General features: G+C 37.4%; 1 protein-coding gene across 1 annotated transcript in view; it reads left to right on the plus strand.

Moving 5' to 3' along the window:
* The window catches only part of NRDE2 (NRDE-2, necessary for RNA interference, domain containing), a 65,082-nt gene that overhangs the window by 22,798 nt on the left and 25,812 nt on the right, over nt 1–16,472 (plus strand). The window contains exons 4-7 of the mRNA XM_027844961.1: nt 1,800–1,949; nt 6,921–7,374; nt 8,061–8,466; nt 9,834–9,967. Of these exons, the coding sequence (XP_027700762.1) occupies nt 1,800–1,949; nt 6,921–7,374; nt 8,061–8,466; nt 9,834–9,967 (1,144 nt within the window). The remainder of the gene's footprint in view (nt 1–1,799; nt 1,950–6,920; nt 7,375–8,060; nt 8,467–9,833; nt 9,968–16,472) is intronic.

Below are 16,472 nucleotides of genomic sequence, written 5' to 3' on the forward strand. Positions count from 1 at the left end.
GGCTTATTAGAGAGGTAAATCCTTATAGATTCTTGGGTGACTATATTTCTAGTTTAATACTTCAAAAGCCTCCTTATCTTATGTTAAGATATTTGAAGGAAATTCAAAGGATATTAAGAAGACAAAATTATTTCCTTCCAGAGTGCTGGGATACAGTGCTGGCAGCCAACTCTTTATCCCATCCTATCCCCATGATGTGATATAGATAGATAGATATAGATATGTCTATATATCCTTGTCTTTCTACGAAATGGATAGAAACACTGAGATAGAAACTCAGAACACATCATCTTCCAAATCAAACAGATTCCAAACCTGAATAATGTCTAAGACCTAGCTGGACCCTGCCAAGTTAACTTTTTAACACATTTTGAATACAGTTTATTAGGCCTCTAAGGTAAGCATAGCATCGGTATAGTAGGAACAGTACTGGACCTGCAGCCAAAAGTCCTGGGTGGAGAGCTGACTCTGTCACTTAGGAGTGATGTGACCTTGGGTAAGTTACAGAATCTTAAGAGTTGTAAGGTACTAGAGAGATCATGTAGTTCAGCCTACATTTTAACAATAATTCTGTCTACAATAATTTGATAAGTAGTCAGTCAACCTCTAATAGAAGACCTCTAGTGATGGGGAACTCACTTCCTCCTGATGAAAACTGTATGGTTTTAATTGTAAGGTAAAGAAGTTTTCATTAAATGAAACTGAAATCTGCCTCCCTGCAACTTCATTCTGATGTTCTCAGTGCTGTCCTTTTATTTCACTTTTCTGGGCCACATTTTCCTCTTAGATAGATAGATAGATAGAGAGAGAGAGAGAGAGAGAGAGAGAGAGAGAGAGATGTAAATACTTTAGGGTGGAATGCATTCTGGTGTGATAGAAAAACCACTGGAGGTCCTGAGTTTAGGTTCAGCTCTGACACTAGCTCTCTGACCATGGCAAGTTACTTTTAACTCCTTTGAGCTTCAGTTTGCACTTCATTTGCAAAGTGAGAATAATAATATTACATACACCAACTATCTCATAGTTCTCCAAAAAATACTTTGTGAACTGTAAATCCTGGAGGAATGTGAACTGTTATAATTATTCTAATACTCCTCTCCTGAAGTCATCCTCTGATGCTTCACCATGGTATGGAGTTGACCCTGTGTTCTCAAAGGCTATGCTTTCATAGTCTAAACCCCAGAAAGTCTTGTTAGGCCAAGAAGATTTCAAATATAGACCTGGTGATGGAATGTGTTGTCTTTGGTCAGAAGACAGTAACTAGTTTCAAAACTTTATCACTGAGCCGTTGGCTCCCAGTTGATACGTTGACCACATAAACTCAAGAAGATTATCAACGAAGGTATGCAAAGGCTATAATATGTATCAGTGGAGGAAATACACTGATGAGTTGTGTACATTTTTGAACTATGAAGTGATGAGGAGCATCTATACTTGGGAACATATAAATATATATACATACATATATATATATATATATGGAGAGAGAGAGCAAGAGAGCACGACACTAAGGTTAATTTTTGAGATATGGTACGCACAGTATGCATAGTTTGACCATTGTTCATATGTTCAACCGTTTCACCGAATTGAGATTCCTGTACTTTCTCTCTCCATGGCATGTGCACATACTTTGCATTTGGGTATGTTTGACATGTGGGATTCCAAATATTTAACTTTGCTTGTTTTTACATATAATAAATATTTAGCTGAGGGGTTTTCAAAAAGCTGTTTTTGTCTCTTCCCTTTCCTTGTTCCTCTCTCCCCTCCCCCTCCTCCTCCCACCTCCCTTTGTCCACCAGTCAAGAAAATAATGCCACTGACAACAGCGGAAGTCGCTTTGTTTGGCTTGATGACATTCAGGCTGTGACAACAGAAACCTTCAGAACAGATAAGAAACCAGATCCAGCAAACTGGGAATATAAATCTCTTTATCGTGGGGATATAGCAAGGTACATGTTATGTTCTGTCCTTAAAAATTCTAGAAATAATTCATTAATTGTAATACATTGTCCTGAGTTCTTCCATTCTAATCCAATTCCGTTTCATACTTTCCTTCATAATTGGTGTTGTGTTGAAATATCTTGTCAGAATGTTTATTTTTGCCCTAAGTTGTCAGAAACATGTATGTGATAGCATTTTTTTTTTCATTTAACAGGTACTTTGTTTACATAAGACACTGTTCTAGACACTAAGGGGGATACACGTATAAATAAAATATAGTCTTTGTTTTCAAGGACCTTACAGTCTGACAAGGGAGTTAAGATATGCACATGAATAACTGTAATCTCAACAAGAATGTAATAAAGGCATAAAAAAGGTACAGAGTGTTGTGATAGTTCAGAGGAGAGAGAAATCACTGCCGTCTTTGGGCAGGGGTGAGTAGACAGAGTAAGGGGAGGTTTAAGGAAGGAAGTAGATGGTCCTTTGAGTAGGATTTCAATAGGTTGAAATGGATGGATGGGAGAGTGGGATAGAGAGCATGTTAGGAATGTTGTAAACAAAATCACAGGAGTGGGAAAGCATGTTTGGAGAAATGATGAGTAGCCCAATTTAGCTAGAGCACAGCGCAGGGGTGGGGAACCTGTGACCTCAAGGCCACGTGTGCCCTTCTAGGTCCTTTGGTGCAGTCTTTTGACTAAGTTCAAGTCTTACAGAACAAATCCTTTTATTAAGGGGATTTGTTCTGTGAAGTTTGGATTCAGTCAAAGGGCCACGCTTGAGGACCTAGAGGGCCACATGTAGCCTCTAGGCTTCGGGTTCCCCACCCCTGGCATAGAACATATGAGAGTATATGAAATAAGACTGGGAATTTAGGTTGAGACCAAATTGAGGAGGATCTTCAATGCCAGATGAAGGAGTTGGGACTTTAGTTGGTGGTTAGTTCATTGAAGGTTTTTGAGTTGGAGAGTACTCATCAGGAAGATTTATCTACAGTGGAGTGGAGTATGGTTTGGTACCATAGCTTTTCATAATTGGTTGTGTTGAAATATCTTGTCAGAATGTTTATTTTTGCCCTAAGTTGTCAGAAACATGTATGTGATAGCATTTTTTTTTTCATTTAACAGGTACTTTGTTTACATAAGACACTGTTCTAGACACTAAGGGGGATACACGTATAAATAAAATATAGTCTTTGTTTTCAAGGACCTTACTAAAAAGGGGGACATGAGAATTAGAAAGAACAATTAAGAGTCTTTTGCAGAATTGAAAGTATTATAGTTTTAGCTCTGGATCCCATTCCTGTGATGTCTGCTCTCTCTTTTTTCCCTCTCTATCAGATCCCATAAAGATCTAGATTCTTGGCATAATGTAGAGACCCTGAGCACACTTACATATTTATTGACTCCATATATCTCTGGCAAGTAACTATCATAATACCCCTGAGATAAGTGGAAGAATGGGCCCTTGACAGAATTAGGAGGGTTCAGAAGAGGGAGAAGTCTGAAGGGAAAGATTCAGATTAGACGTGTTGAGTTTGAGATGCATTCAGGACATGCAGTTTCAAGTGTCCTATAGGCAATTGATGATGGGGTTCAGGAAAAGATATTTCAAAAAAGATAGAAATATAGATCTGAATCATCAGCATAGAGGAGTATGAATTGGTACAGGGAGATATGAGAACCAAGAAGGACAACTAATAGCTAGCTATTCCAAGGTCAGAGGTGATGAAGGATTTCTGTGTTGACTGCCCTCTCCTCTTTCCCTATCTCTACCACATCCCATAAGAAATCGAGTCATAGAATAAATGAATCTCCAGTACACAGAGTATTCTTTCATATAGCTCTAGCAGGTGGGAAAGCAGTTCTTTTACTCTTTAATTGAGTCTCTAATTCTACTCCTCACAGAAGCTGTTCTAAAACTCTACTCTCCTCAAACCTTTCTCACACCACTCCTTACCCATGATAATTAAATCAGGGGCGCTGATAAGATCAACGAGAGAGAGAGAGAGAGAGAGAGAGAGAGAGAGAGAGAGAGAGAGCGCGAGAGCAGAGTTTTGTCAAATTTGCCCTACTTGATAGAGGATGGTGCAGAGTCTGTAGACCATGTCACTTGGGAGAGGGATATAAGAATAGCTAATGTTAGCACCAGTCCTGGAGTCAGGAGGAGCTGAGTTCAGCTCCAGCCTCAGACACATAACACTCACTAGCAGTGTGGCTCTGGGTAAGTCACTTAACCCTGATTGCCTCACCAAAAAAAAAAAAAAGAGAGAGAGAGAGAGAGAAAATAGCTAATGTTTACTCTAGGGAAGAGAATATGTACCAGCAGTTTTCATCTAGTTGTTGAAGGCTTGTCATGGGAAAGAGGCTCTTATTTTATGCATTAATTGAGGACAGAATTAGGACAAATGTGTCAGTTATAGGGAAATAGCTTTTAGTTCGTTGTAAGGATGAATTTTCCAATTTTCCAGGTCTAAATAATAATAAAAATGGCCTGTCTTACAAAGCAATATACTTTCCTGTCAGTGGAAATGTTCAGGTTAAGGTTGTGGCTGACCTCCTGTCAAGAGATGGAGAAGGAATCATTTATTTACTTATTTTGCATTGGGAGGACGTACAATAGATGACAGTCCAAAGTTCCTTATGACTCGTGAGGATAAATGGAATATTAACATATTTATTATAAAAAAAGAAGAATGCATATTACATTAATAACTAAACCAAAAGGTCTTTGATAATATCCAATGAATTTTTTGTTTATCTTTAATACTATTGTTTGAGAGAAAGCAGGTTTGATTTGGACCCAGCAGCTCTTAGCTTATCAACCACTATTAGGGTCTTTGTTGCTTGCAAGTGGAATGAAGGTTTTTCTGAGGGGTCTGTGGCAAGAATTGGAAAAGAGGATTAGAAGTTAGAGAGGTTAGGGTAATAGAGTAAGAGGAGGGAGTTAAAAAGAAATATATATTACATAATATATCATACATGTTACATATAGAGTATGCTATATGTTATTATTGCTATGACTTCATTAAAAATATGAAGCAGTTTGCTTGTGGTGGAAATTAAGGAAGCTGTGATCATTAAAATACAGAAGTAATGGGAGGGGCCACAGTGAGTACAAGACCCCATTGGTAACTGCTGAAGGAGGGTAGAGAAGTGGGAAGGGCCCTGACAAGTCATCCAGTTTCTCCCTTTCATTTTATGAATGGTCATGTAACTTGCCCGGGTCACCTCCCTAATGAGTGACAGACAGAACTAAGGCTGGAATCAAGGACCCTGGATTCCTCAGCTGTGGCATTCCCTACCCTACCACATTGTCACCGAGTTTTGGAAGGTGATGTTTTAGCAGAGCTCAAACTCTGGCTTGTCACTTCACACTGGCAAGACTTTGAGTGTAGGGTCAGCAATGGATGAGTGGCCACAGGAACTAAACAAACAAAAAAAAGGGGTGCTGAGTCACAGAGGGATTGTGAGCTGTTTGAGGGGTGTCACTCCAGGACAGATGAAATGATCGACTCTCAGAGTATTTAAGCAAGTATGACCGAGCTCTGATACTGCCTATCTGTGTGACCTTGGGCCGATCACTCAACCTTCTTTGACCTCAGTTTCCCCTTCTGTAAAATGAGGGAGGTAGACTAGTTGGCCTGTGAGGCCAGTTCTGGATCTAATGATGCTGTGATCCACCAAAGAATGATGTTAGTTCCTTTTCATAAGAGGATGAAAAGAGGAGAGGATCTGCAAATAATGTTAGAACTGGGAGAGACCTTGGAGATTCCCTGCTTTAACACACCTGCCTCTTCACTGCCAGGTGAGGAAACTGAGGCCCAAAGATAGTTATGTGGTAGAGCCAGAATTAAAACCCAGTTTTTGACTTCCATTATACTGTCTGATTCCAAAGAACAATACTACCTGAAAACTGAAAAAAAAAAATCAATTTCAGTTTTATTCTAAAATAGAAACTTGAAAAGTAATTTTGATCCATGTATTTTAAAAAGCTTTTTCGGTGTTAGATTTATTAAGTAGGGATGCATTGTGTTAGATTAGAAAGATGATTAGAAACTTGGGTTCTAGACATCCCTTGTTTTGCCATTTACTAATTATGTGATCTCAGATAAGGGTATGTATTTTCTCCAGGCCTCAAATTCTTCTGTAAATAATGAGAGTAATACTTCCTGCCTGGCTTATCTCACAAGCTGTTATGAAAATGGAATCTGATGAAAGAAAAGTATTATTACTGAGTCTTGTTTTCATCTTCCACTAACCAACTGTTGAAGTGGAATAGGTAGGTGTCTGACTGTAGAGAAAAACAACTGCTCGGTACTCAGATTTTTCTAATTGAATCTTCAGAGAGGAACTTAGATGCTCTTTAGGTTAAATCAGTGCCCTCCAGGGTCTCGGAGCATACCTAATGTGTGTGTGTGTGTATGTACACATATCTGTATATATGCATATAGGTATGTATATACATATATACACACATAGATATATTTCAATGTAATCGGTTTCCTTAATAATCCTGTGTATTGTATTTTATGCATTTAAAAACATTCTGAAAAGGGTGTGTGTAGGCTTTGCCAGATTGCTACTAGTGAGTGCTGGTTTAACTGGGACTGCTTGGGAAGGAGATTATACCTTAAAGAAATTAGTCAGAAGTAGTGTGGTGGAAAGAGTACAGGAATGCAAGAGAGAAGACTTGGCTTCTGGTCCTGGTTCTGCCTCAAAGTCACTTCGTGACATGGACTGGTGTCTTCACTGGGCCTTAACTTCCTCCACCTGGTGAATTAGAAGGTTGTACCTTATTTAACAGCTGTTGTATTCAAAACACTGTGCTAAGTGCTATGGAGGAATATAAAGAGAAATGTTAAATGCCCCTCATTCTATTGATGTTTATTGTCTAGTAGGGGGCCTCAAAAGCCTTTTTGAGATCCAGTTGTTTGTGATAATCAAATGAATACATATCTGTTTACTAATTTTTTTTTTAAGGTACAAGAGGAAGGGAAACTCTTGCCTTGGCATTAACCCCAAAAAGCAACGTATATCTTGGGAAGGTACCCCCACAGAAAAGAAACAATTACATAAGAAATTTGAACGCTACTTTTCTAAGAAAAGCGTGCGTTCAGTTAGCATTGATGGAGTTGCTGTTTGTAGCAAAGCTGAGTTGTTCTCGCCTGATCCCAGCCCATTCATACCAGTGAAAGACTCTGATGATGAAATTCTACCTTCTACCTCGACTTGGGTGAATCCTTTGGGAGTTTATGATAAATCTACAACATTGTGGTTACAAGGACAGGGTCCTTCAGACCAAGAGACCAAGCAGCCTGTGTCTCAGAAGGATAGTGAAGATGCTATTCTAAAAGCTAAAGTAGAGGAATTTAACAGAAAAGTCCGAGAGAATCCCAGGGATATTCAACTGTGGCTGGAATTTGTGTCTTTTCAGGTAAGTGTTATTATCCAGTGCTGAGTTTAGGTTCTCTCATTTGGGGATAGAATCCCTAAGTATGGACAAATAAAATAGTTGCTCTGGTTGTTAACTTAAAATATGTGGGCAGTAGGATTTTTTTGGCCATTCATTTTGAATCACTTAAGTAGTTGTTACTTTCCCAGAAATGAATTCCCAGTCAGTCAATTAGATGAGTACTATTCGGTGCAATTGTTAACAGTTCTTTTATGATGTAATTGGGATATAAATTGAGTGTTTTTAAATGATGAGGCATAAACTAAAAAAAGAAGTTTACAGACCAAACCTGATTAATGTTATAGCTAGATAAGAATCTCTTAAGCTGGAACAGCTAGGTGGTGCAGTGGATAGAGCACTGGCCCTGCAGTCAGGAGAACCTGAGTTCAAATCTGGCCTCAGACCAAACACTTGACACTTACTAGCTGTGTGACCCTGGGCAAGTCACTTAACCCCAATTGCCTTAAAAAAAAAAAGAATCTCTCAAGCTTCATTTTTCTCAAAAAGGAAATTGTTAATTTTTATTGTTATCAGAGGGATAACTGTGCCTTTTTAGTCCTTCTAGGAAGAGCCAGTTTGAGATGGTGTGTGTACTGTAAAATATTTAGATGCCTGAGAGTAACTCCATGTCATGTATAATTGTAACTCAGTTTTCCTTTTGTTTTGAGGATGAAATGATGAAAGGACCCAGCCTATACACTATCAATGAGGGAGAGCAAGAGTCTAGAAGAAAATCACTGAAGCTAATTCTGGAAAAGAAATTGTCCATTTTAGAGCGTGCCATTGAAAGCAACCAGAACAGTGTGGAACTGAAGCTTGCCAGGCTAAAACTCTGTACAGAATTCTGGGAACCATCTACTTTGATCAAAGAGTGGCAGAAACTGATTTTTTTACACCCCAATAATACAGCCTTGTGGCAGAAATACCTCTTATTTTGCCAGAGCCAATTTAGCACCTTTACAGTATCCAAAATTCACAATCTGTATGGAAAATGCCTCAGCACCCTGGCAGCAGTACAGGATGGGAGCATCTTATCTCATCCTGCATTGCCTGGAACTGAGGAAGCTATGTTAGGTAAGAAGATCACTGTGAAATGAAATATAGAAAGATAGTTGTAATCAAGAACATTTTTTTGTGTGTTACAAAAAAAATGTACTGAAAATGTCTGGAATCTTGCTTCTTGAGTTGATAAGCAAGCTTTGCTTCCCCCATATGGACGTAACAGATGCTTCTATTTTGCAGAAGAACTTGTAATATAAATTGAGTGAATTGCTGATATTTCAAAGACGAGCCCAGAATATTAATATGAAGAGCAGATAGAGGCAAGGTTTTCTGAAGATAAATTCTTCCATCTTGTAAAATAAATTGCTTTTGAATTAACACTTAGTAGCAGTATAATGAAAAGTTTAGTATGTGATATTTTTTCTTAGTTTTCTAGTCTTTTTTTCCTACTTAGTAGGGTGCTGCTATTTGATGGATAAAAAAGTAGACATTTAATGAGTCAGTTTGAAGCCAAATCATCAAATTGACAGACACTAATCCACTACTCTTCTTTGTGTCATAAGAATCTGTACAAATTATTTAAAATGTGATAAGGAACATGTACTATTTCTGGTGAATAGATGTATTAGATGAATGGATAGACATTTCTATCAGGTGTTAGAAAAGCTGGTATTGTCGATCCTTTTTAGAAGGAATCTACTAAAAAAAATCTTTTGAAAGCAGCCTGTCATGCTAGATCCCTAATTTTTTTAAGAGAAATTATTTTAGGGGCTTCTTACTCAAAGCTAGATTTACCGTTCTTATAAAATGATCAAATTATTACTTATCCTCTACTCATGGATGTTTGAATGTTCTTAGATGAGTAGTTGTTACTCGAGTGAAACAAATTCAAAGGTTCCATCATAAGATCTTGATTTGTTTATTATAGGCCATGAGCATATGATAAAATCTGTTGGTGAATAATGCCATCTAGTGCTAAAGTGGATATAGGTCTTTTTACTTTTTGGTAAAAATTCAATGTACTTTAAAAGATAGCATTTGTATAGCTTTTCAAGTACAAATGAAACTTGACTTTATGATAGTTAATAATCAGGCTAATTTTTCAACTCATTTCATATGCTGTGCTATTTTTAGGTCTGATATTTTTTAACCCAGCAGTAGATTAGTTACAAAAATGTGAGTGAATACATTTTGTTATTTGGTTATGTAGGTATACCAGAATATTAGATAACAGTTAAAGCTTTTAAAAATTTAAAGCTTTTTTATTTTGGAAAAATAATAGAGACTTTTTTACTCTTATGTCTTCAGCACAATGAAATTCTTCTATTTTACACTACAGAGGAAATTTTTCCTGGGTTGTTTATCTCTTTTGGGAAATGAGCTCCTTCTTTTTAATGATGTTAAAAAGTAATTTTCTCTTTCTCTTCCCTCTTTGATAGCACTCTTTCTTCAGCAGTGTCATTTTCTTAGACAAGCTGGCCACACTGAAAAAGCAATTTCTTTGTTCCAGGCCATGATTGACTTTACCTTCTTCAAACCTGACAGTGTGAAAGATCTTCCTACTAGGGGACAGGTCAGTAATTTCTACTTTCTTATTTCTAGTATTTTGCTTTAGAGGGCCATCTTGAACACACTGGAACTTGAGAGTTAGGAAAAGAAACCAGGGGTGACTTGTAAAATAGTGGTCTGATAGAAAAAGTCATTTTTCAGTAAGTAGTTTTTTCTAGACTGTGCTGGTTAAACTAGCTTTTTCTTGTGAATAAAATTCAGTTATTTCTTTTTTGTTTTTTGGCAATTGGGGTTAAGTGACTTGCCCAGGGTCACACAGCTAGTAAGTGTCAAGTGTTTGGTCTGAGGCTGGATTTGAACTCAGGTGCTCCTGACTTCAGGGCCGGTGCTCTATCCACTGTGTCACCTAGCTGCCCCCAGTTATCTCTTCTTTATTAGCCAGTAGTCAAGAACCATTTATTGAATGCCCATTTTTTTGCTTTTAAGTGAAGCTTCTGTTTCACATATGAGACAGTAATCAACAAGGTAGCAGTAGTTCTAGCTGTGTGCACGTGTGTGTGTGTGTGTGTGTGTGGTGTGTGTGTGTGTGTGTGTGTGATATAATACTGCTATAGGCACACGGATGACACAAGTTTATAACTAGAGAATAGGACATTACAGTAAGAGGAGGTAATGTTGAGGAATGGAGCATAACTTGGACTAAAATAGTTAACATTCAAATTCACAGTGTTAAAGTCTTGGCTAATTTACTCTAGCTATAAGTGTTTTAGATTCCCTACCTATAAAATGAAGGGGTTGGATTAGATTACCTTTAAAGTACTTTCTGTCTTTGATATTTTGTAATAAAGAGCTTGTTATGTGATTTCAGAAGCCAGGTACTTAGATATGTATGAAAGAAGAGTTTGAAGGATTTTGAAAGAAATATGACATAAAAATTAAATGTAGTCAAAGTGTGTTGGGGAAATATATTTTAGGTTTGTTCTGTATCTCTGTAGCATCAGTGAAAGGAAAACTAAAAGAGAGGAGTCCCGTTTTAGGTAGTTTTGTGCCCTTCCTTCTCATATACTACATTTTGCCCTGCAGACTGACTTAACTTACTGTAGACAAACAGAATGTATAGTATCAATGGAGCAATGTTGGAATTTGATCATTGCTAGTTCTTCAACCATGTTTAACTCTTTTCACGCTCTTAATGTTAACTGCCCAATTAACCTTTCAGCCACTAGAAATCTCACTCTTTAAATTTATTCTTAGCTGGAATCACAGATGAAGTTAAATGTCAGAAGTTTGTTTTTTGAAAGTAATTCTACTTATTTGGGTTTAGTCTTTTGTGCATGCAGTTCCTTAATGCTGTTTTATAGATCACTAATGAATAGCCGTCTTGGGTGAGTTGATTTTATAAGGAAGAACATTGGGTGTCATTTTGAGTTCCTTTCATAAGGAGTGTTTTGCTCACATCTCTTGGTAATTAATGAAATCAACTTTTACATCTTTTATTTTTAAAAATATTTTTAGTATTTATACTCCATCTGATTCTGGAAGGATTTTAGGCAAGTTTCAAATTAATCTTACTTCAAAAATAAGACAATTCTAGATAAAAACAGAACAAAGACCACTAAAGCATAGCAGAGAGGTGTTGCAAGAGAGCTGAGAGAAGCCAGTTACTTCAGTTGGATAGATTAGCTTTGAGTTTCTTGGTAACTAAGGCAAAAAGAGAAGCCCTTTGTTACCTAATTTCCGTTATTTTGACCAAAGAAAACATACAAATTTGTTTGTAAAAATAAACGTTTTCCTAGAGTCAAGAAAGAATTTCATAGGTTCTTACTGTTAGAAGGAACATTAAGTCTTTAGTTATCTGGTCCAAGCTCTCATCATATACAGTTATCCTCGATGTAATACCACTAATTTGTTAGAGTTTTGCTCATTATGGCTACATAGAAAGAATCTGTTGTCCCTTTTCTAGATGATGACCACATGATAATTATCTTTCCTCCCCAATTTTACTCTTGGTGAAACATTCCTAGATGTTTCTACCATTTTTCACATGGCATGGTTTTAAGACCAATCATCTGGTCACCCCTTCAGCATTTCCTCTGGTTTCTTAGCATCCCTCCTACAATGTGAATTGAATTGAATTCTCTAGATGTGGTCTGAGTAGTGCAGAATGTAGTGGGACTATTTATTTTTTAAATTAATTTCTTTTAACCATCAAGAATCTTCCTTCTTTCCTTCCTACCACTCCCCTTCTCGCTTGAGAAAGTAAGAAAAACAAACCCTCTGCTGCAACATGTATAGTCAGGCAGAACAAATTCAATACCTGGCCAGATCCAAAAGAAATGTCTCATTCTGCACACTGAGTCCCTCCCCTCTCTCTCAATTCCTTTGGAATTGTTTTTTCATTATACTTATCACAGTTCCTAAGTCTTTCAGAGTTGTCTATCTTTGTTGTCATTTGTCTTTGTGTTGTCATTGTAGAAATTGGTTTCCTGGTACTACTCACTTCATTCTGCGTCATTTCATACAAGTTTTTCCAGGTTTCTCTAAAACTATCCCCTTTGTAACTTCTTACAACACCAAAGTATTCCATCACATTTATATATAATGACTTGTTCAGGCATTCCCCATTGGATGGGAATCTCCTTAGTATCTCATTCTTTGCTACCACAAAAAAAAAAAAAAAACAGCTATAGACGTTTTTGTATAGCCTTAGAGTTTGTTTTGCTTAGGACTAATCCCTCCTTTAATTTACTTAGGACTAATCCCTCTTATTCCTCCCTCTTCTTTCTCCCCTTTTCCTTCTCTTTCCCTGTTTAGTGAAATGTATTTCTTTACCCATCTCTGTGTGTATTCTTCCTTCTGACCAAGACAGATGAGAGTGAAGTTCAACTGTAGTCCCACTCACCCCTACTTCTTTCTTCTTATTTGTATAGACTTCTACTTGTACACCCTGATTATGTGACACAGTTTTCCCTAACATTCTCCTTTCTTTCCCTGATTCCCCAATGTAGTCCTCTTCTCTCTCCCTTTCTCTTCTTTTAAGGTCATCAAGACATAACAGAACCACTTCCAGATCCTCTAAGTAGTTGCCCTCTGTGACCCTGATGATGATGAGAATAGGGTTCAGAGTAGACCGATAATATCAGCTTTTATGAGAATGTAAGCAGTTTATCTTTGTGCTTGTTTGTTTGTTTACCTTTTCATGGTTCTCTTCGCTCCTGTGTTGTACTTTAAAGTTTCTACACAGCTCTGGTCTTTTTATCAGGAATGCTTGAAATCCTCTGTTTGATTGAAGGTCTGTTTTTTCCCCACATAAAGTTATACTCATTTTTCCTTGGTAAGGTATTGTTAGTTGTAAGCCTAGATCTTTTGCCTTCTGGACTATCATTTTCTCTGCTGTCTGCTGTTTTATGGTGTTGGCTGTTAAATTGTGTGTGATCCTGACTGGCTCTTTGGTACTTGAGTTCTTCCTTTCTGACTTTTTACAGTGTTTTTTGCTTTGACCTGGGCATGCTTTCAGTCCGTTTTCCAGATCATCTCTTTATGCTGTGAGATACTTTATATTTTTTTATATTTTTTCAGTCTTTTGACTTTATTTTAATATTTCTTGTTGGCTCATTGAGTCATTGGCTTCTGTTTGGCCCATTCTCATTTTTAGGGATTTTGTTGGTTGGCAAGGTTTTATACCTCTTGTGCCAAGCTGCTAATTCCCTTTATAATTTTTTCTTCCATAGTTCTCCTTTCTTTTCCATTTTTTTTCCTCCAGCACTTTAATTTCCTTTAAATGTATTATTTAATTATATATTCATTTGTGTATATATAAAAAAGCAAAAGCTATTTTCTTAATTCTTTTTTCATATCTTCTAGTTAGATTTGTGTCCAAGTTTGAGGCTTTGCTTGTAGATATTTTGGAGTTATCTTCTGAGTTTGTGTTTTGGGCATCCCTGTCACCATATTTTTTTTTTTTTGTTTGCTCATTTATTGAGGCTACTTACATAGTTTCAGACATTATGTTAGGGCTGGAGGGAAGACCTAGGTTGGTCCTGTTGCTGCTTTCTTGTGGTATTAAATGTTGTATTACTCCAGCATCTCAGGGATAGCTTAGCTGGGTGAATCCAAGTATGAATGCCACCTTCTCCCGGTCTGAGCTCTGCAAATTCTTGACCTGGTGTGGGCTTGAACAATACAACTGTGGGTTTGCTTCTGGTTGCAACTCTAGTAGACTGCTGCCAGACTCAGCCATTACCAGACAGCTAGAAAAGAGTGGATCAGTGACAGCTAAACATTTCCTTTTGTTCTGGGCGTCCTGCCCTGGTTATACGGCTTCAGGCTTTAGACTAGGCTGGGGGCCTGGGATCTTAGACATTGCTCTGTTCGTGGGGTCCTAGTCTCACAACCACTGCTTGCTTCTAAATTTGCTTCTTGTTGGATACACAGCCTAGGGGCTGCAACTACTCCTTATCCTGGAATACAACCCTTAAGTGCAGGTCCCCTGTTCAGTTTGCCCTTGATCTGTGTCCTAGAACTGGGTAGTGAGTAACCAAGCTGCCAGTTTGGCACCTGTTTCTGTACCTGTAACAAATCCAGGCCTCTCTAGGGTGGATCTAGGACCTCTTCTTGCTCTGACACCTAGCCTTTCCCTGTGCTGGAATACTTTATGAACTGTGTTCCTGATCAGACCCCATCCCTAACGTCCACAGACTTCTCTGTGTCCTTATGCTGACTTGGACTGGAAAATGACTCACTGTGATTTTTTTTTTTCTTAGATTTCCTGACTAGGATTTGGTCTAGTGTGTTTTCTAGATCTTTTTGCAGGAGTTGGGGTGAAGGTGGGATGGCTGAAGAGATTTGCTATACATCTTATTACTCGTAGCCAGGCTCTGCCTGTAGTAGGACTGCTTACTTCTCTCTCTGTTTTTTGTTTTAATTAATTAATTAATTAATTAATTAATTAAATTTTAATTTTCAGCATTCAATTTTATAAGATTTTGAGTTCTAAATTTTCCCCCCTTTCTCCCTTCCCGCCTCCCCAAGACAGCCTGTAATCTGATATAGGCTATGCATGTATAATCATATTAAACATATTTCCACGTTAGTCATGTTGTGAAAAAAGAATCAGAACAAAAGAGAAAAACCACAAGAAAGAAAAAAACAAAGAAAAAAAAAGAGAAAATAGTATGCTTCGATCTGCATTTGCTTACCTCTCTTGATCTTAGCAATGAAAGAATCCTGGAAAGAATATTGGGATCAGAAAGACTCAGGTTCTAGTTCTCAGACCTTCTTACTAGCTATATGATCCTAGTCAACTCATTCACCTTTTCTGAGTCTTAGTTTCCTCATCTTTATGAAGGAAATACTAATACCCATCAGGATGGTTGTGACATTAGAATGTAGTCATCATATGAGAACATTTTTTTTTGTGAGGCAATTGGAGTTAAGTGACTTGCCCAGAGTCACACAGCTAGTGAGTGTTATGTGTCTGAGGCCAGATTTGAACTCAGGTCCTCCTGACTCCAGGGCTGGTGCTCTATCCACTGTGCCACCTAGCTGCCCTTTGAGAACATTTCTGATCATTGTAAAGCCCCATACAAATGTGAGATATCTCTTTATCTCTTTTTCTTACATTTATCTATCATCTATCTAATTTGCATATACATCTCATATGTATTTTTATATATATGAAATAATTATTTTTATTTTTGTCTTGGCACAGTAGTCCTTATCTAAGCTTGTCCTCTGCTAGGATAGCCTTTGTGAACCCAAGGTTGCCTGTATGGCATATGAGTCATTGGATTAGAACTTTAGATGAGGTGTTAATGAGCTGTGTACCTGTCATCCAAGGACCATCATAGCTAATTAATTAGGTCCAAGGAGGCTTATCACCAGATTGACTACAAGTTGAAGAATTTTGGGGGCCACAACAGTCTTATATTTGTGTTCAGCTTCAGTAAAGGAAGACTGTCACGTATGAAAACATATATCCTTGAAGTAATAGTTTGTTGTGATTAATATACTCTTAAGATTTTATTAGTTTTATTTATTTTTTTGGAGAGCCATAGCACACTGTTGAACTTTTAGGCAACTAAAACCTGAATGTTTTTATATGTAGTTTACTTTTTGAAGTTAATTATAGAACTTTCACATCTGTTCTTAGTAAATTTTCATTTTGTTTATCTAAAGGTGTGTATGGGGGGCAGCTAGGTGGTGCAGTGGATAGAGCACCAGCCCTGAAGTCAGGAGTACCTGAGTTCAAATCTGCCCTCAGACCAAACACTTGAGACTTACTAGCTGTGTGACCCTGGGCAAGTCACTTAACCCCAATTTCCTAAAAAAAATAAATAAATAAATATAAAAATAAAGGTGTGTACTGGGTACGTAGTCATATTTTTGTATCTAGATTCTCTAATATAATTTGTTTGCCATCCTCCCAGCTTCATCTTTTTCACAAATATGATAATTATGCCTTTGTGTATTTGCCCTATGCATTGATAAAAATATTAAGCAAGATAGGGCCTTGGAAAAACCACTCTTTCATTGTTCCAAAGTTCTCCTTACAGGTTGGCATCAATTTC

The sequence above is a fragment of the Vombatus ursinus genome, unplaced genomic scaffold (genome assembly GCF_900497805.2).
Source record: "Vombatus ursinus unplaced genomic scaffold, bare-nosed wombat genome assembly UNPS02014945.1, whole genome shotgun sequence".
Classification (NCBI taxonomy): domain Eukaryota; kingdom Metazoa; phylum Chordata; class Mammalia; order Diprotodontia; family Vombatidae; genus Vombatus; species Vombatus ursinus.